At 38.2% G+C, this 20824-nt stretch overlaps 1 protein-coding gene across 2 annotated transcripts; it reads left to right on the top strand.

Annotated features, from left to right (window-relative positions):
• The first annotated feature begins 5836 nt into the window (after positions 1 to 5836).
• On the top strand, positions 5837 to 20598 carry LOC140271341 (microtubule-associated protein RP/EB family member 1-like). Of its 2 annotated transcripts, none has more exons than XM_072366512.1 (7): positions 5837 to 5976; positions 7797 to 7930; positions 8434 to 8579; positions 14679 to 14874; positions 15010 to 15119; positions 15212 to 15364; positions 16855 to 20598. In XM_072366512.1, exons 2-7 carry the CDS (start codon positions 7810 to 7812, stop codon positions 16897 to 16899), a joined length of 771 nt encoding a protein of 256 aa, XP_072222613.1. In that variant the 5' UTR covers positions 5837 to 5976; positions 7797 to 7809; the 3' UTR covers positions 16900 to 20598. The 2 variants fall into 2 exon arrangements, with proteins under 2 accessions (XP_072222613.1, XP_072222612.1); XM_072366511.1 differs by having other exon boundaries at positions 5838 to 5976; positions 7800 to 7930.
• The last annotated feature ends 226 nt before the right edge of the window (positions 20599 to 20824 follow it).

Below are 20824 nucleotides of genomic sequence, written 5' to 3'. Positions count from 1 at the left end.
TTAACCCTGCAAGGAAAAATTCATGCGTGCATTTCTCAGGAAGAAGCCAGTGCTCTCACTACAAAAGTTACCAATGGATGAGAGTGATCCAAATTAACAGTTTCTGAATACCTGCTTATCCATTTAATTGAAATGCACCTTCCTGTGTCATGTATCCCAAACCTACTTTGAGTTAGCATGTAACATTTGATGAAAGAATGAACTTGGGTTGTCAACGAGATCTTACAGCAGCTTCTCTGTTACTGAGCTTGACAATGTAATATTGTCACTAAAAAGCAGACTACCAAATGCAGGTTACAGAATGGCAAAATGTTGCTTACAAGCAGATGGATACAGAGTTCAGTGGGAACTGATCAAACCGTCTATGCACAGAGTTGATATGGCTGGAGTTTTAAACAGAATGATGCAGCGTGGGTGCATTGTCAGAGGGACAAACTCTGTACCATATCCCTTGTACTTGGTATATGTGGACACAAATCATAAGCTGATGAGGCAACTTATTTATTCTAATGTGAACACTGCGTTTACTGAAAATTGTTTGTTACATTTATGTGAACATTTTCATAGGTACAATAGTTATATTTAGGGCAATGAATGGGTTCTCCAGAAGATAAGTCATTGCTGACTAATGAGTAAATGTGTGATATTGTTTTTCATGCCATTTTGAATCAACTGTTCCAAGCATATTTGTCTCTATGTGTAAAAATTTTGTACCTGGAGCCAGCAACAAACAACAGATCGAGCACTGCTCTCACATTCTTTGTAAAGGCAGTGGAATAGAAATTACTCTAGAGTTCCACTTCCCTCTTCATAACATTTATGAAGAGATTTGATAAAGTACATCACACAATGAATGTACTTTCACTTAATCTCCTGCTAAATGGAATTTATTAGTACTTTTTGTAACCCTTCCACTCTAAATACTTTGACAGTAGGTTGCACTGTAGATGTTTAATCTAGTCTTTAAAATGAACATGTACAAACACTTTAAAAATAACAAACATACAACAACATGTTCCAGGCTCCAGGTTGAAAACAAAAGAAAAAATATACGGCTCACTGCTTATAAAAGAGTTATGGCTGTGTGCATGTCTTTAGATTAATTGAACGTTGTTGGGTTAACTACTCAGAATGTAATTGTGTGGCTACATGCACTTACAAGTGAAAAACGAATAGATTGATGTATGTCTCAAACATGGTAGAATTTAACGATGAAGTCTCTTTCACTTGGCAATAAAGGCTTATGCGCCTGTCCTGTCACAGTCATCATCTCTGGAACTTCACTTTCCTCATCACATCAGCCAGTTTGATCCTAAATAAAAGATTGGTGCTGGTTAAAAAGACATTTCTAAATAAAAAATTAGTACAGCTAAGACATACCTTCAACTCTCAATTTCTTGAAGGAAATCTTGAAAAAAGTTCATGATGTTAACTTTTCTGCTGTATTTCACAGAACTTAGGTCGCCACCTTTCCAGAACAGAGGCCGCATCCACCTGGTATTAAAACAAAAAGTGAAAAAAAATATATACATATATATACAAATTTTAACACCTTGTCATGTTCTGGAACAAACAATGGCACACATAGGTCCAGATGCGTTATGCATTTTAGCATAAAATGTTATGTTAAAAATCATATCTTAAAATATGTACTGAACTGTGAATGTATGTACAACAGGCAATATACGCAAAACACCTTCAAAGATCTTTCTTTTTTTTTTGACCACACCTTGCACAGTTTTCCAGTGTAACCACAGCTTACAATGTCATAGGTTAGCTCTTAAATTGAAATCATCCAGGCCTTTATTTAAACCTTTACTTAAAAAACCTACTATTAATCCAGGAGTGCTAATTGTCAGCCTATATCCCATCTCCATTTTATGTCTAAAGTTGTTGAGAAAATTGTTGCAGCTCAACTTTGTGATCATTTACATAGAAACAATCTGTTTGAATAGTTTCAGTCAGGATTTAGAGTGCATCATAGCACAAAAACAGCACTGATGAAAGTTACCAATGATTTCCTCTTAGCCTCTGATAGCAGACTTGTGTCTGTGCTTGTCCTGTTGGATCTCAGAGCTGCATTTGATACGATTGATCACAAATATATATTACAATGGCTTCAATGTGTTATCGGGATTAAAGGAACTGCAGCAGGCTGGTTTGAGTGATATTTATCTGATAAATTCCAGTTTGTTCTTGTGAACTAAGAATCGTCCTCGCACTCCAGAGTAAGTCAGGAGTTCCTCAGGGTTCTGTACTTGGACTGATTCTTTTCACCCTATATTTGTTTCTATTAGGTAATCCTAATAGACAGCATGGCATAATTTTCACCGTTACTTTGCTATACTAATCTATGACAGCAATCAGTTGGTTAGACAACTAACATGTCTCAAAGACATAAAGACATGGATGACTCAGAATTTTCTGCTTCTAAATTCAGACAAAACTGAAGTTGTTATCTTTAGACCTGAGTGCTTGAGAAATAAACTGTATTGCTATATATTTACTCAAGATGACATTTCCTTGGCTTCTAGTATTACAGCGATAAGTATTCTGAGTTTTTTATTTTTTAACCAGGATCTGTCCTTTCACTCACATGTAAAACAGGTTTCTAGAACTGCCTTCTTTCCCCTTTGTAATATTACCAAAATTAGGAACATCAAGTCAAGACTTTTCAATTAGGAACATCAAGAGTAATGCAGAAAAACTAGGGCATGCATTTGTTACTTCAAGATTGAACTACGACAGCCAGTTGAGGCAGATGGTCGTACATCCTGAGTCTGGTTCCGCCAGGTTTCTTCCTATTTAAAGGGAGTTTTTTTCTATCCACCGTTGACTCATGCATGCTAAGGATACGGTGCTCAGGATGGGGGATTGGCTCGAAGAGACGTTTCAATGTCTTTTTGTGGGAAAGGCTGGTAATCTAGTATAGAGCTTTTAGTGGGGGATCCTGAAGTCAAAACATATAGAACATGAAAGTAGACAATTTCATGTATACATTTGAAAGTTTTTCAAAATGGCATACAATGGTGAATGCTGTTGCTCAAATCCAGCAGTTAGTAAACAGAAACAAAAGGGCAAAGGCCGTCAATGTCGAGGACAGATGGAAGGCCAGTCTTGTGCTCACAAAACTAGCACAAAAGTAGGAAAATGCAGACACTGAGTGCTTTCACATTGTCATTCATTGTCCTAGCTTGACCATATTTTGGAGGATGGTATAATTAGGGTGGGAGGGTGATTACAATAGGCTTTCTTACCTCTCAGCATGAAGAATCCGGTAATTCTGCCTCAAGATGGTATTTTCACCCGCCTTATCTTAGACTTCTTCTTCTTGTTCTTCTTTCAGCCTCTCCCTTTATCAGTGGTCGCCACAGCAGGTCGATCTTGCATCATTGATTTGGTACATGTTTTACACCGGAGGCCCTTCTGCCTTATCTTAGACTATTGCCACAAAAAATCTCAGCACCAAGGCAGAGGTTAAACTCTAAATAAACTGAAAGGAAACGACTAATGGATTTTTGGTGATGCAACGTTGTGGCAAACTACATTAATCTGTGCATTACATGCAGAGGAGAATGTGTGAGTGGATAGGAGTAGTGACGGTCTATTACAGTTGCGATGAACTGTTAAATATCAGAATAAGGCATCAGATGCCAATCATGGGTGCCTTCCCCCACACACATTGGATGTAGATAAGAATAGCACAAGCAAAACTAGACAATTTTCATCTTCAAAGAGGAAGTGATTTCCTTGAATGAATGGAGACTTGAAAAGGTCTTTGATGTTTGTGCAGATGATGATGGACTTCTGTGAAGAGCAACAATACAGGGGTGGCTGTAGCTCAGGAAGAAGACCAGTTGTCTCCAAATTGGAAGGTCAGTGGTTTGACTCCCCACTTATCAAAGTGTTCAAGACACATTGTTTACATTGCCACTGATGCCTAGCATCAGTGTATGAATATGTATGGTAGAGAAAAAGAAGCACTGTGTAGCCTGTAAAACTGTATTGACATGCACATAGTGTAAAAAGTGCTTTTAGTGGTCAGCTAGACTAGAAAAGCTCTCTATAAGTACAGTCCATATACCATTTAACTACAAAACAGAAAGCTGGGGAAAGACTCACTATTCCCAGCTTTCTTAGCTTACTAATCCATCCAATATTAAGCATACTTTTCAAAAATAAGATTTGCTTGTAGAAAACTACTTGGGGATTCCAATGAAACTTTAACGTACCTGAACGTAAAGGTTAAGGTATCAGTTTTGATTTTAGTATGTCACAGATATCATTAAGTTCTTGAAATTATGAGATTTATTCAAGTATTTTCATAAATCATAGTAATTTTGTGGAAGTGTAACTGTCTAGGAGATATGTTAATTAAAATGTTTATATTTCTCAGAAATTCATAGTTCATCCATTTTCTATACCCGCTTAATCTGTTGGTTGGGTTGCGGAGGGGGCTGGAGCCTATCCCAGCAGTCATTGGGTGAGAGGCAGGGTACATCCTGGACAGGTTGCCAGTCCATCACATGCATGCTCACACTCACTCCTAAGGACAATTTTAGAGCCACCAATAACCTAATCAACCTAGTCACTCATCACTAATCAGCCTAACATGCATGTTTTTGGACAGTGGGAGGAAGCTAGGGTACCTGGAGAGAGCCCACGCATACACATGCAAACTCCACACAGAAAGGCCCCAGGTGGGGATTGAACCTGGAACCCTCTCACTGTGAAGTGACAGTGCTAACCACCCCACCACCGTGCAGCCCCCATACTTCATACAGCCATATTCATTTAAAATCTGCTATTATAAAATAATTTTGTTGCGGAATAAATCTAGACTGCCAGCAGTTGAAGGCTGACATATCATCACTGGTCAGATTTGGTAGGTGTACAGAGAGAATCACGAAGTCCGACATTGTTTTTTGACAAAGTTACACACTGCAGATTGGGTGAACTGGGTGTCATTGCTGCCAAAGAGAAAATGCTGAGGGGTGGCTTAAAGGAATAGCTAAACATGGTAGCACCACAACAGATAATAAACAGTGTGGAGCTGTGATTTCAGTTTAGAGAACATCACTCAATGAGCCAGAGGAGTAGCTAATGCTGGAGAGAAATGCCAGCATCAGATCATGGCAGTTTCAGTCCTCCATACTACTGTACATGTAGATAAGACGCATCACGTTATGCTGGATGTTGGGATGTTAACACCTTCTTGTGATGAATACTTTCCCATTACCTCTTTTAAAGACCACTGTTTCCTAATTAGATTTTGTTTTGTTTGTCTAAAACAGGTCAAGTCTAGTGGAAAGGAAAAGAGATGGAGAAAGTTAGACATTTCCCCTTAATAATAGAATTGCACCACTGAATGCAAGATCTGCTAATTAACAAGCTGTAATAGTGTAAAATTTGATCCCTTGGAAAATCTGACTCGTTTTTTGGTGTATTCATTAAAGTAACAAATTATACCTCCAAATACATACGGTGATACCCTTAATTTTTTTGTAATCTGTGGTGGATTTTATGAGTGGTACATTGATGATGTCATTTTTTCTCTTTTACTTGCAGTGGACATATATTTTTAACATTTGGTTATGATGATTAAAAATGGTCTCAACTGACGCTGTGGTTTGAGCATTTAAACACTAATCTGAATTTAGAATTCATGGTCTGTACACACAAAAGTCAGTCTCAGAGCAATCCAGAGTACAATATGGCGTCCACATAAACCAACGCGTGACGTCAACCTATCGTTCTCAATTTAATGCTATGGAACGCCGATTGGTTCCGTTTCGTCCTGACGTCATCAACACGTTTCTTCCGCTGCCGGTAGTGAACTGCCAAGAAAAGAAGAAGGCAAAGCAGAAGTAGCAACAACGATTGTACAAACACATATAGGCTTTTGTAGGATACGGAACGATAGCCGAAATAGTAAAATCACCGTATCCGAAAACTGAGAAAGCTTATCATTTCAAGGTAGGTTTTGTGCGTCTCACAGCAACCTGAATTTATTTACCAGCATGTGAAACGGCGACTGGTTGAGAACTCAGCTATGATGTTAGCTGACAGCTAACCGGAACATCTAACGTTTTAATAATCAAGCCTGGCCGAAACTTTTGTAAATATATCACAGTTTATCTTTTTACTTTTATCTATACGACACTCGCTCGGAGGTTGCTTCCGGACTTATTTTTTTAGAACTTGTTGATGGCGATAGGTTAACTGAAGCTAATCAGGCGGTGTTCAATGATGGTTAGGGCGGGGAGACCGTCTCGATTTCGGTGGGAGCTACTTTTCATCAGGCCGGAGACAGAAACGTGGCTCATATATCCCAACGGTTTTGATTAACAACGAAGTCGAGAATTCGTAGTAATTAGAATGGAATCTCTTTGGTTACAGGGCGTTTTGAAATTGTGCAGCTAAGTAAGAATGGTAAACTGCGTGGCTATCTGCCGCTAACGTTAGCTTAAAAGTCTCTAAACGCTACTGTTTTGAATGCAGCTGTAGCTTTTAACTCAAGTGTCGTGGACAGTAGTAACCTCTTACTTTTCCTTAGTCCGAACCCATATATATATCCCCACATCCCCACAAAAAAAACCGTTTTTTTTCTGCTACTGTAACGTTAACGGATGTTAATCACGGTGCGAGGCGAAGGAGGGGCGGGCGGCAAGTAGAACCGTAAACGAGGGTCAGGCCGTCATTTTTGAAGGTAACTAACTTTGACTCACATCACGAATTCAAGATATTGTGAGAAACAACAAACTGTAGATTAAAAAGTTTACAGTTAATTCTCTAATTTAAACCTCTTTCTAATTTCTCTGCTTTTCTCCAGTTGAGATGAATGCTTCTTATTTATAAATGAAGCTTGTGGGAAAAAAACAAAGAAAAAAATAGTGCCTGGAAAGTTAAATCTTACAGTGACAGAAATCAGTTAACGGAACCTGTTTCAGACACTCCTCTGACCATATATCAGTATTTCATCTGCTTCCACCTGCTGTCATATTAACACAATGGAGCTTCCTTGTTAACTTTGTATATATTTTTTTGTGGTAAAACCACGTTATGAGTTAGTGATGTGATGTACAGGGCATGTTTTCTTTGATCATGTTATAAACAACATTGAATGTTGTTTATAACATAATGTCATAATCCCTAACTCCTGTGACGCCATCAATTTGGGACCAATTTCTATCAGCTCCTTGGCTTAAATTATTTTATCAGGGGTCACTAAAAGGGCTGATGTACAAGGGAAGCTGTGTCTTTAATAAAGCCTGGTAGAGGGATATTAATGCAGTGAAATTAGTCTCATAATGGTTTCAGATGTGTTTTAAACAATGTACAAATGTGCACAATTTAGGAGTATCTTTGGGTACTTGAAAATGTTTGTTCAAATACACACACAAATGCCAAGCAATCTGAACGTGGGTAAAATAATTTTACACATTCAAACATTACAAATTACACAAACATTAATATTGTCCGTACAGATATTTACCCTCAAATCTGTTGGACTTCATTAAAATGTAACGTCTATAAAATGTTTTTGAACCAAAATGGCAGACGACTAAAACCAAAAGCATACTTTGACATCAGATTGGAGCAGCCTTTTACATTGGAGCAACGTGTAGTTACATTTCAGGGGTGATGGGCGTCATGCTAAGGGGCAGTTATAGAATCAGGTCTTTTGACATTAAAATAACAAGTTTGTAATATTAGAGATGTCTTGTTAACAGTGGTCTTTAATTTGGCATCTTAACAAAATCTGCATCATATATGAGCTGTCTTCTTCTTGTCAGCAGGTGACCGGCAATGGCTGTGAACGTATACGCAACCTCTGTAACCAGTGACAATTTAAGTCGTCATGATATGCTGGTCTGGATCAATGAATCTCTACAGATGAACCTCACTAAGATAGAAATGCTGTGTTCAGGTATGGATTTAAAAAAAAAAAATCTTAAGTGCTATATCTTTTTCATACTTGAATAGTTAAACAGTCTCATTAGTGTTTATAGTAGAAGAATAGAGGGGTGCTCTCATTCACCATATCACTCATTTGGTATGATGCACAGGTATGATGACGATCCTTTGACAAAATGAGAGAAAGACGATTACATTTAGTTTCTTAATTATATGGGGGATTAAAACATGCTCTGGAGTACAGCTTTCATCAACGATGTACAAGAGTGGGTTCCACTAAAAATGAAGAATTTAAAAAGACTTGTACAGAATAGATGTTGAAGTGAAATTAAGTGCTCACCTTAGAGTGTCCTCAATTTGAAATGAGTGAAATGTCCTTATTAGTTCATTATCAAGTAATCAAATCTTTTTGTTAAAAAAAAGTAATTGTCCATATAAACATTAGGCCTCTGCCATTCAGTCTTTGTCATGACTTTAGAAGACGCAGTGTTTTTTTTGGTTTTTGTTTTTTCCCAGGTGCTGCCTACTGCCAGTTCATGGACATGCTGTTCCCTAATTCTGTGCCTCTGAAGAAAGTGAAATTTGGTGCCAAACTAGAACATGAATACATCCATAACTTCAAGCTTCTTCAAGTTGGCTTTAAAAAGATGGGAGTTGACAAAGTAAGTTATAATTCATGCTTACTGCACACACAATCGCTTCAAATTACATGGTACACCCTAATTTAGCACAGCGGGGTTGGAAATCTATGAAGGAAATTATGAAACTGATATTAAATGCTTAACTGTTTAATTTATTTAACTAGTGTGAACATTTAAATTATTTTTTTTTTCCTTTTTTGTAGCTTCTTGTGATGTTTAGCGTGATTATACATTATTTTAACACTGCAGATAAAATTCCCAGGGAAGGCATGCTATGGTGGTACCTTTAAGAACTATAGGGCTAGACCACCCAGCTAAGATAATATTGGCCACTAGAACAGTCTGGGGTGCTTATTATCTCTATGAATTTTGCTCATATGTGTGAGATACAGCAACTTCCTGTCATGTGGCCACACAGAGGAAGTTTTTCCACCAAAGACGTTCCAGTGCTGGTTCAGAATCTATCTTTGAACCTGTTCTTTGTGTTTCGAAGTCAAATTGGATCAAGTTAGATCTAGCGTTAAAGAACTGGTGCTACTAACCAACCAGACTGGCTGAAATGTTGTAACTGCCATGTTTAAGAAAAACAAATCAAGATCCAGCATAGCATTGAGTCTGCCTCATTCAAGAGAAAACTAAAAACTGAGCTGCAACATGAATGTGATTTCAAAGCAGCAGTTGAAGAATGTGAGCTCAGTTTTTCTTTCAATTTCCTGCTGTTTGATGTTTTATATCATGAACAGTATCCGTGAATGCTGCCCAATGCAGTGTCACATAAAAAGCACATTCAGTCACCTCTTTCAACTGAGTTTATTGACATGGTCGGATGTTTATAGAGTGTGCATGAAACGGCGCATATACATTTATTTTGTATCAGCTTGTATAAAAGCTAGTAATTGTTTGGAATCATTGGTTGCCGTTAAAGAGAGCGTCAATGAACACAAACTGTTTTAAATGTCGCTTAAAAACTAGACTGATATTAAGACATCTGCATGCTGGCATTCTGCTAGTAAGACTAGGTGTTTCAATCCCTAACGATTCTGCGCAGCTCTTACCTTGTACAGAGATGTGTTTGAGTGTTTTGGCGTGTTTAAATGAGAACAGAGGGTAGGAGAGATGAGAGCAACAGTAGTAGAGACGATGGTCGCCCATAGAAATTCAGAATACACTAGAAGGAGGTTCAAATATGTGTTGGAAGACACATATTTAAAGTGAGGTAATGGCGTGGCACTGTTGTGGCTCTGGCTATTGAAAACTAAACCAGTTCCTGGCGAGAACCAGTTTAGGACTGTCTCCAACAAAAACCCTGAACCAGCACTGGAAACACTTTGGTCAAACAGGGGCAACAGACATTCACCCTGATGCCGATGATGCCGAAAACTCATTTTGCACTGCAAGTCTTCAATTACTTAAGTATGTCCTGATAAAGTTTTAGTAGATCAAGTTGGTCAGTGAAGTAAATAAGTGTTTAAAAAAAGAAAAAAGTTCCTCCTACCTGTAAGTGGCAGTTTGGCATTTCTACCATAATGGCATGCAGACATGTTCAGGTATGAGACAGTGATCATATGTTTAAAGTAAGGATGTCCCAATTACATTTTTTTTTTCTGACTCATTTGATTTTTGAGTATCTGCCGATACTGAGTCCCGATCCGATACATCAGCAATGCATTAATAATAATGAGAAAAAACCAAATCTAAGTTGGCCTTTAATTTTTTTTTTATTATTATTTATATTGCAGTATCCAACATGATACCTTTTTATATGGCTCTTTTACTGCAAGTTTTCTTAGCATTGGTTCAAACCAGGTAAACAAAGTGGTGCAGCACAGAATAACCATGTAAACAAATTAAATTTAAATAAATATCTTTTTTAGATAAACAAACTAGAAGATGTCTGTAAAATAAAATCTCAATAACTCCACATAATGCTGCATTATAGAAGTAAAACTAAAGCACTTAACTCCACTTCTAAGAGGTAGCTTCACATTCAGTCACAAATCAGAAAATAGCAGTGACATCGGACAAACAGACGAACTCCATATGTCTGTGGTAAACCCAAAAGCAGGCGCCTCTGATAAAAGGGCGAGCAGGTGTTCACGTGGCTTGTTGTGAATGCCCAGCAGAGCGGTGTCTCCAAACTGCAGACATTTTTGACACGTTTGCCTACTACTACCAGCCCGCTGTTGTCTAAATGGGCTCTATGCACGCAGTGGCATGACGTAACTTCCGTTGAAGTCTCAGGATGCGTGTAAACATTCGGTGCGTTGCTAGTCCATTGTCGACATAGATGTATGACAAGTCAGTTTTTGTTTTGTTTTTTTTTAATCGGAGATCTTTACTCACGTCATTTGTTTTTGTTTTTTTAATTTGCTTGTCTTTTTTAGTTAATTGTTCTTGCTTATTTTACTGTTTAGTTTATTGTTCTTAGTTTATTGATCGTCTTGCTGGCCAATGGGACAATCCGACGCACCTCATTCATTTTGACTTTGACAACTCTAAAATGCAACGTCTTCTCAGATTCCGCCATGAATAGCTGCTGTTGTCTGGACTCTGAACACCGACCGGAAATAAGATTGCATCCTCAACCAAACGCGGAAGTGTGACCATGAGTGTGACGGGCATAGAGCCCATGCCCGTAACGTAACACCGTAACATAAATTGTGTGACGTTGCGGTGTTGTTTCCGTCCATGCAACAATATTGATGTAGTGGAACTTGTTAAGCCATTATCACTCCGTTTGACAATCTCTTTGTACCTCAGGATGAATTTAAAACGTGAACATGGTCATAATTGTTGTTTTTAAGGTTGGAAAATTGGTCCAAGCAGCATTTACTCGCTCTTGGCATGATCCATATGTGTACCAAATATCATACCTGTTCGAGGGCTGTTTTGTTAAAAAATGTAAGGGTACTATGGGGGCGCTACATATTTGGAAATTTAATGCTGAAAATGTTAGTAGGGAGCTTCTCTCCGTAAATATTTGGAGGTTCTATTGGCTTTTGAGCTTCCATAGCCCTCACAAAGACTTTCTGTTTCATGGCAAAGGATCAACATTCAGCCATCAGTGTTGGCCATAAAATCCCAATATTTAATATGAAAGATTGTGATGGTCTGGTGCATCAGCTGGCTCAGATCAACCTACCTCTACCAACATGTCACTCATTTATCCGGTATAAAACATCAATTAAACATGAAGACACTGAGCTTTTTTCTGTGAAAACGCAGAAAATAGTTTTCTATGCTGGCTTGGATGCTGTGCTTCTGGAAGAATTTCTGGTAGTCCTGGCAGTTTTTATTTTTTTATTTTTTACATCTGTTATGGTGTATAACCATGGCAATGGAAACGTTGTTGACCTATTGGAGCAGCTAACTGAGCTTTCCAAAACACTAGTAATGCCTGGAACAGAGGAGTTGAAGAGAAGACATTTAGGATGCAGAGCAGGAACAAAATGGAGAAAAAGGTGAAAGAGGGGTAAACCATTACTGCCCTTGATCATCATGGAAGAGTGAGATCACTGACAGATAAAATGGACAAGGGTGCATCCCGATGAGGACAGGAATTTCCGTATTTCAGACAGAGAGGTAGCCATGGGATTATGGTGCTGGTTGACAACAGGTGGTGGAATCCTGGATGTGTCACTGAGTAGGAGCATCTCAGGATGTTAACCTGTTGGCTGTGAGCTCCTGTCCGTGCTGTCTACTGAGAGAGCTCACCTGTGTTACCTGCCAGTGGTGACTGCACTCATGAGCTAAATTGTTGCCTAGCTACTAAAACCCATTGATGAGGACCTCTGAACAGTTCTAGCATATCCTCTTCTCGGCTACACTTTAACTTTGTACATGTTTGCCAGCTGTTTGATGATTATTTGATGATGATTAGATGTTTGTTTTAATTGAACTGAGTTAAAAGAGGCATTAAGATTAAAAAAAACAAAACTAGTTCAGCCAGCTAAGTCAGTCCTAACTGTAAGCTTGATTTTAAAAAAATATATATTTTTAGCCTAACATTTAAGATGGAGATGATGTCTCTTAAATGATGATGGCTCTTAAACCCAAACTGGGAGCTTATTCTACAAGAGAATGGTGGCCTAAAAACCTACTCTTAAAAACTTCTAAAATCCACAAATAAGCCTGCAATCTGTGAGCAAAATATGGAACTATAAGATCTTTAGGATATAATGGAGCTTGGTAATCAAGAACTTTACATTAGAAGAATTGTAAATTTTTATCCTGGATCTTACTGGTACCCATTGGTGAGAAGCTAGAATTGTAGAAATGTATAATCTGCTAATTCTTGTCAGAACCCTGGCTGCAGCATTTAGAACCAGTTGGAGACTTTCCAGACTATTTGTGCGACAGCCTGATAATGAGGAATTGCCTTAGTTCAGTCTGGAAGTAACAGTTAGTATGGTAGTTTTTCTTCGTCACTCTAATGCAGGATGTTCCTAAATTTGGCAATATTACTTGGGTAGAGGGTAGTCCTTGAAACTATTTACATGCAAGGTACAGGAGAGATCCTGGTCAAATTTAACTCTTAAGCGAACTCCAAGGTTCATAGTAGAACTTGGAAATCAAGATAATCAAGGTAATGCCTTCAAGAGTAACTACATAGTTAGGCAGTGCCTCCCTGAGGAACTGCGGTTTGAGGACAACAACCTTAGTGGGTTTTGTCTTTCATTTGAAAGCAGAAAATTTAGTCGTCCGGTCATTGTTTTTAACCATGCTTGTTTTCTGTCCAATTGACTGATTTCATCTGGCTTTGGGTGAAGTACAGCTGAGCATCATCAATGGAACAATAGAAATATATGCCATGTAGTCCAATATTAAAAATGTGGCCCTACTTGCTACCAGGTTTTCAGTCTCGATATGATTGTTGCCAGCTTAGAGATGCTATTCCCCGCTTCTTGAAGCTAATGCCCAGACATGGCATTGAGTATTTTAGTGTTTCACCAGCTTAGGGTTGCAAGTAGTTCGCCTCTCCAAACTAATGTACAGCTGATACATTGGATAATCCAGTGAGTCGCTACATTAGATGCACAAGTTACTGCGAAGGTCAAATGAAAAGAATAGTTGTTTGCTCAGTGCGGCCATTACATTGGTGGGATCTGTAGCCACCTTCTGCTGCTCCATGTATATAGCCTGGTCAGTATTCTTACATTTGACTTTTTTATGTATTAGCTAATGAGTGCATAAGAGGGGAGTGAATACAGACCGTTAATTGACATGTGACACACAATCCCTTTTTCTTTTATCTTAATTCCTTCAACACAACCATGCTGACTCAACAACATGACCATATTGAGTGAGGAAACTGAAAACCCAACAGATAATAAAGACTTAAAGGTTTGACCTTATCAAAACCCACAAAAAACACATGTGACTATCTTTCTTTTTTTCTGTTTGTTTTATTTCCACACTTGCGGTTTTCTTTATTGCATAATGTACAAATGACCACCCCCCTCTGGAGTGGAAACTTTAGCTTGCACAGGCAGCTATTGTACTTCCTGGCTGTCAGTTTTAAGCTGTCTTTGCCCTGTGTTCGTGTCCTGTTCTGTTCAGATGCTGGTGATGTGAGGAAATGAAGCAGGTGGCCTGTGAATATAGTGTTACTAACAGCATATTGCTCTAACAAAAATGTATTTTGTTTTTGTTTCCATAAAAAAAGTTACAGACTTTATCTGCATTTGTACTTGACCTGTTTTTAGGTCCTTTTTGGAATCTGTGAACACATTTGTTGGTCGAACAGCTAATAGGAGCTCTCACTCTCAAAAAAATAAAAATCATTGGCCAATGTCTCTGCATTACAATGTGCACAGAAAATATGAAAGAATCTTTTTTTAAGGTGTCAAAAGTGGCTTAAAATCCAAAGCATACTTTAGATTTTAAGAGGGATTTTAAGGGAGTTTGTTTCAGTGGTCAAACACACTTCAGAGTCATCGGTGTTACTTGGCTTCACAACATGTTAGTCATCCTGATTTTAAGAATAGGATTTGTGAACATGATGCTTTTGCTCCAAAGAGGAGAAAACACTTGTTGATGGTTTAAGTCTGTAAACACGGAATATGTTTCTAATGCTGACAAAAGCTAATTTGCTGTTTCTGTGTCTCGTTCCTGCTGCAGATCATTCCAGTAGACAAACTGGTTAAGGGGAAGTTCCAGGACAATTTTGAATTTGTCCAGTGGTTTAAGAAGTTCTTTGATGCCAACTACGATGGAAAGGAGTATGATCCAGTGGAGGCAAGACAGGGACAGGATGCCATGCCCAACCCTACCGCCTCCTCTCTCAATAAGCCCCCTAAGAAGGCCTTGAGCCAAAGTGAGACCTCAGTCTGATTGATTTGCATCAGAGTGGGAGTTTGGAATGAGGAATGGATTATAAGCAGGTTGGGAAATGAAATGAAAAAGTGACATTTTTATCTCTTCTATGATTTTCTTTTTCTTGTCTCCTTAGCTCCTCAGAGGCCACCTGTTGCAAAGGTAGCACCCAAGTTGGCTCCTGTCAGTGCGAGGAAGCCAGGGATGGGTGGGGGGGATGAGGAGAGGGCAGAGCTCCTAAATGAGGTCAGAGCATCAGTGTGAAAAAAAAAAAAGTAAGTAGTTTAACGTACTTTTGAAGTGCATATTATACCTGATTTTGTCTTTTTCATGAACAGATGGAGATTCTGAAATCTACCATTCAGGATATGGAGAAGGAAAGAGACTTTTATTTTGGCAAGTTGAGGAACATTGAGCTAATTTGTCAGGAGAAAGAAGGAGAAGGAGATCCCACACTGCAAAGGATTATAGACATCCTCTATGCCACAGATGTGAGTTTGCCCCCCCCCCCCCCCCCCCCTTTTTTTTTGTGTGTTTTTTTTTAAGTTTAGCTGTGTTATACTCTCTTCTGAATGCTGTCAATAATTGTCTTTAAGCAGACTACTTCATTTTCTCTTGCTAAAAATGAATTAAAACTTAACTTTTTTAAGGAATGTACCACATTAAGCATTTTGGATGACCTTACCCCCCTTATTTCAACAGCTCTGTCAGTTAAGTGGGCGTTTCTCAGTCAGTGAGTGTTTTCTCTCGGGTAAAGCGAGTCCTTGCAAACCTTTTATGGAGATTTGAATCGTTCTGTAATTATTTGTTTGTTGTTTAAGGCACACTATGTTCAGATTATGGACAGTATTACATGCAAGCTTCAAGTCTAATTAGCCATCATACCCTACAGTTGAAGAATACCCACTGATTGCAAAATAGCTGCTTTAATTGGTACCCACATGGGCTCTGTACTGACCTATCTGCCCCCATCTGGCATTTTGCATGTTAAGTAACTTTGAATTGATTTTAAAATGGATATCAAAGATGGACTTGTGAAGGATGATTTTAATTGTAATTGTAAAGTGCGTGACTACTGCTATACATGTCTCTGCTGTGAAGCTTTCCAGCTCCTTCAGGTTATTTAGAGTATTTTTGTTGCCTCTTACAGGCATGAAAAGAGTTTGGATTGTCTTAGGCGTGGTGTAGGAGCTGCTAGACGACAATCCTGCGACGAACGGAGGGACCGAGTTGTGACATAAGCCTTTGCAAGAGCGTTCAAGTAGATGGGAGCCGTTCCATTAAGCATTTATGTATTTATTGGTGCTCTATGGGATTTTCAAAGTTTCGGATATTTATTATGATTGTATATTAGTTGTGTTGCAGACTTTGGGCCCTTTCAGAACAGGTGTATGCAGTGAGCACCTGATAACACCTGATCTTATGTTGAGGTTTACAGCACAGGAGATGAATGCATTTGCATGCACCACTTTTGACTTGTTAGAATTCTTTTTTCTTCTTCTTTTCACTTCACCCATTTTGTGTAGCTCTATTACGTGAAATACGCAAATGGTCAATTTAAGGTACGGTTCTAATGCAAAAAATACAATAAACGCCGGGGGGGGGGGGTACCTTTGCAAGCAATTATAGTAGCTTTAAGAATTACATTTAGAATTTAGAAACCTTATTTTTACTTTTCCACATGTAAATAGATCTAAGTTAGTTTGTAAATGCTTGTGAAGAGAACAGCCATTTTGGATGGATTTAGTCTGTTAAACTCAAAGCCTTTACGAAACAAACTAATCCGGGTGTTACATATCAAGAAAGGATCGTATATGATAATAGCAGGTGCTTGAAGTTTTCTGGTCTGCATACAAGGATCAAACCACTTTGCCAAATTTGTGGGTTTTGTGCCAAAGGGATGACTTTGTCATGGCAAGCATTAATCTCAGACTACTCCTCTTCCATTATTCCTTCTCTCACTCTGTCCCTAACTGCTCAGGAGGGTTTTGTGATACCAGATGCTGAGGAGCAGGAGGAGTTTTAATTCAAGACTGCAAGCAACCTTTCACTTGGATGTCCTGGTCTACAACCCTCTTCGAAGTCTTTCATCGAACAGAGATGGTTTGGTTTTATGTCCAATACAAAGATCGACTCAACTTGTGTCCTCCATGATAATCAAGAAAGTCTGTCACTGCCTCCCTCTGACACACCCCCAAGTCTGCAAAAATCTAAACCCAGCACTCACCTGTAATACCATTCTTCCCAAAACCAGACGATGCACTGCATGTTTTTTGTGATGGACATTAGTTTGAAAAGAAAAGTGTTGTGTGTGTATATATTTGTGTGTGCTTCAAAATCAATTTGAAACAAATGTAACTAAAATAGTTTCTTCTGAAGACCCAGCTGTCAGTTCATTGCTGTGTTTCAAACTAATCTAAATGGCTTTTTGTTTTATGGTGCTGTAGCTCCTTTGTGCCTTTCATGTAGACCATTTTATTCATTTTGAGGAAGGTGCATGCACAAAAGTTGGAATCTAAAACAGTTTTGCGTCATTTTGAAAACACGTTCGAGGGGTGCGGAGCATCTTTTCTGAAGTGTCCCATTTTGTCGAGCTATTTGAGTACGCCTAAAACGACATTTAAAAGCACAGCTAACATCCTGTAGCACGCTGATATAAACAAGCCAAGAAGAATGAGGAAAACTTGTAGACTACATACACTGATACTTAAGGGCTCTTTGTTTAGTATTGGACAAAGTAACAATCGGGTGTTTTGGCCTTTTAACACGTGACCATTTGTTGCCACCAACGACACCATCTTGATTTGGTGGAAAGTGCTCCTGTTCTGTCACAGCTTCTCATCACTGTTTACCTTGTTTTGTCTTAGTAACATTCTTGGGCATCTCATGCCTTTACCTTTTGTAGAATGTTTTTTTTTTTTTTTACACTCACTAAATGATTTTCTTTAAAACAATAGAAGCTATGTAGAAACCTGTTTTTCCAGCCATAATTGTTGAGAAAGGGTTTTAGATATTGAAAATGATTGTGGTTCTTGTATTTCATGTGTTTCTGTTTTCACGACACACGCACTCCCCCAGAGCCTTTTGTGTTCACGTTTCTGGTTTCTTAAATCTGCAGTGTAATTCCAGGAAAAAGTTGCTTGCTCTTGGAGTTGATGTGAAAAAGATGGTAGCTCCCTGACCAACATACCAATGATAAGTAAAAAGTGCTAAAAAGCAATGATTGTTTTGTATGTTTTCTGCTAGGCAGATGCCTTCATATTAAACAGTTGCCCTTAACCTGGCCCTAACTTTTTAATGCAGCTGGAAAACTTGGACAAACTGCATGATGAACACTGTGAGATCTTACTTACAAATGTGTGTTTGCAACTTGCCGCTTTCCATACTCTGCTGAGCGGTTAGTGGCAAAAAGCCTCCTTTCAGTCTCTGAATACTGACGTTGGTCTATTCTCCAAAGCTTCTGCTTTTTCTTACTGTGGGATCAATAAGATAGAAACTTGTCACACTCACTGTTGGTGAATTCTTCTCTTTTTTTCCACTCCACCACTGATTTTAGTTGGAATATTGTGTGTATTGGACTTAACTTGCAACCTGGTTTCCCACGAGCTTCATGATGAATTTTGACATTTTTCCATATTTGAACCAAAACATTTTTTTTTTTAAATATCTACTAAGCTCGCTTTAAAAGCCTTAATTCTAATTCTAGAAATATTTTTGATTTGCTTTTTTGGCAAATGTTTGTACTGTTAGTCAAATTTTTTTATGTATTTTGTACAAAAAAAAGAAAAAAAAGCAAACAATGCATCAGACCTTCTGGGCAAAAGCTCAGCAGTGACGGGCTACAGCTGGCCACCAGTCTTCCAGCACATCCTCATAAAACAAACAAGTTTACATATTTCAGACATTCTCTCTGTTTCTTTGCCATCAAACAAGTAATGCACAGAATCTACAAAAAGATCAGTCTTTGGGGTGCAAAGTGAAAAATTCCCCTGTGCTAAAATCAGTATTGGAAGTAGTGTAGCTAGAAGTTTAGGTCATTCGAAGCCCTTAAACAGTCAGTTATAAAAGGACTGATTGTTGCACAGAATCAGAGGGGATCTGACCGGAGTTTGTTTGGAATTATAGCCTTATGTTGTAATCTTGTTTTAGTTATAGTTTTGTTGTTGCCTTTAATTTGAAGATTTCTGCATGCTTTGTGTTTTCTTTAAGCTTTTACACTAATCTCCTCAGTTCTTGGAAATTGTGTCAGGAAACATTCAGACAAGTCAGCTAAAATGTTTGATAGCAAGAAATCATAAAAATACCCTGGAGATAGTTTTGGTTGCATTTTAAAAAAAGTGATGAGAGGAATCTGCTGATATCCACGTGAGACATTAGAAATGAAACCGTTTTGGTCTGCTGCTCAGGCAGCACAATGCAAAGTCACAATTAAGATAAAGTCACAGAATCTTCCTCCCCGTGACATTACCTCTGCACAGATGGTTATCATACTGCCTCATGTCTTCTTAAAACATTTCTCATTGTTAACTACTACACTGTGAAAATTTAAGCAAACACGATCATGAACAGAGTTGGTGTATTCTGATAAGACTTGAACCGTTAATTATCACATATTGGTGTGTTATAAACATTTCTTAAATGTCATTTCTTTTGTAGAAATGACAAATTGTGATTGATATTGAGATATATATATATATATATATATATATATATATATACACACACACACACCCATATATAGCCAAACGCTAAAACATAAATCATACTGAATGTGGAATGTTTGGAATATTTAGTAAAACCATTATTTATAACAGTGGTTAGAGCCCTGATTTGACCTACGATGGTTTTACTTTATCTGTAGCACACGAAAAAGATGGGCATGCAGTAAGACTTTGTGGATCACCCCTGAACAGCGTAAATAACCTTCACCTTCTGATTACACTGATATTCTTAATGCAGGAAGGCTTGAATCTTCAGACGGAAGTGACTTTCCTTTTTGAAAGTGCTTTTAGTTATGCAGTGGTAAAGGGGAATAAATGTTTCCTGCTCAGAGGCCTCTGAACCCAATGTGACCTCCCTTCACACTAACCGGTCGTACTTGATAAATCACTTTTCTGACTGCACTCGGTTGTAAAGTGCAACATAATGAGATGAGATTTACCTCTAATTAAAGCTGGAAAATCGTGTGGTATCAAGATGTATTCCTGACAAGTGTTGGAAAGTTTTTCAAGTAGTGTGTTCACTTCTATCTGGTGTCATGGTAGTTGTAAAGTGTATTGTGTTAGCAAAAGGACTGACTTAAGACTTTCTTATTTTCTCACACCTGTAAGAGCTCATAAGTTTGGCTCTCTGGGATTCATAAATCATTATGTCCAAGTAACCTTGATGTTTCTGTTGGTAACAGCATATCCCCAGTTTGTCCAACATCCTTTAACATTTTGCAGTTGTTAGTTTGCTGGTTTGACTTCGGCTAAATACAAGGCCAAACATCACCCCGGCTTATCTACTTGATGAACTCCAGGCTTCTATCTTTTATGTGTTGTACAAAGTTAAACTCAATTGTTTTAAATCATGTTTTTGTACAAACTATAAAACAGCATTTCCTAGTCAAAGTTGGAAGTCCCACCCTATTTTATTTCCCTGAAATATAGATATTCTTTTGTATGATGGAGCATTGGGAGTTTTTAAGGAGTCTTGTCAAATAAAACATTTTTCTTAACAGAAAGGCTGTTCTGCGTATGTTTTTAGAAGACAAAATCTGAAATGTTTCCATTTTTAAAAACAGTACAGAGATGATAATCCTACATGCCATAATCACTGCCTGGCCAACAAAAAGATAAGAATTTTGTTGGACTTCCTATAGGTTTGATAACAACATGCATTCACTTTGGCATCATTTTGTTAAGTTTAAGGAATGTCACAACATTAATTTCCATCCAGAGTTGCATTCA

This window comes from Leuresthes tenuis, unplaced genomic scaffold (assembly GCF_036924035.1).
Source record: "Leuresthes tenuis unplaced genomic scaffold, fLeuTen1.0.hap1 SCAF_16, whole genome shotgun sequence".
Classification (NCBI taxonomy): Eukaryota; Metazoa; Chordata; class Actinopteri; order Atheriniformes; family Atherinopsidae; genus Leuresthes; species Leuresthes tenuis.
This window is presented reverse-complemented; position numbering and strand designations above follow the sequence as displayed.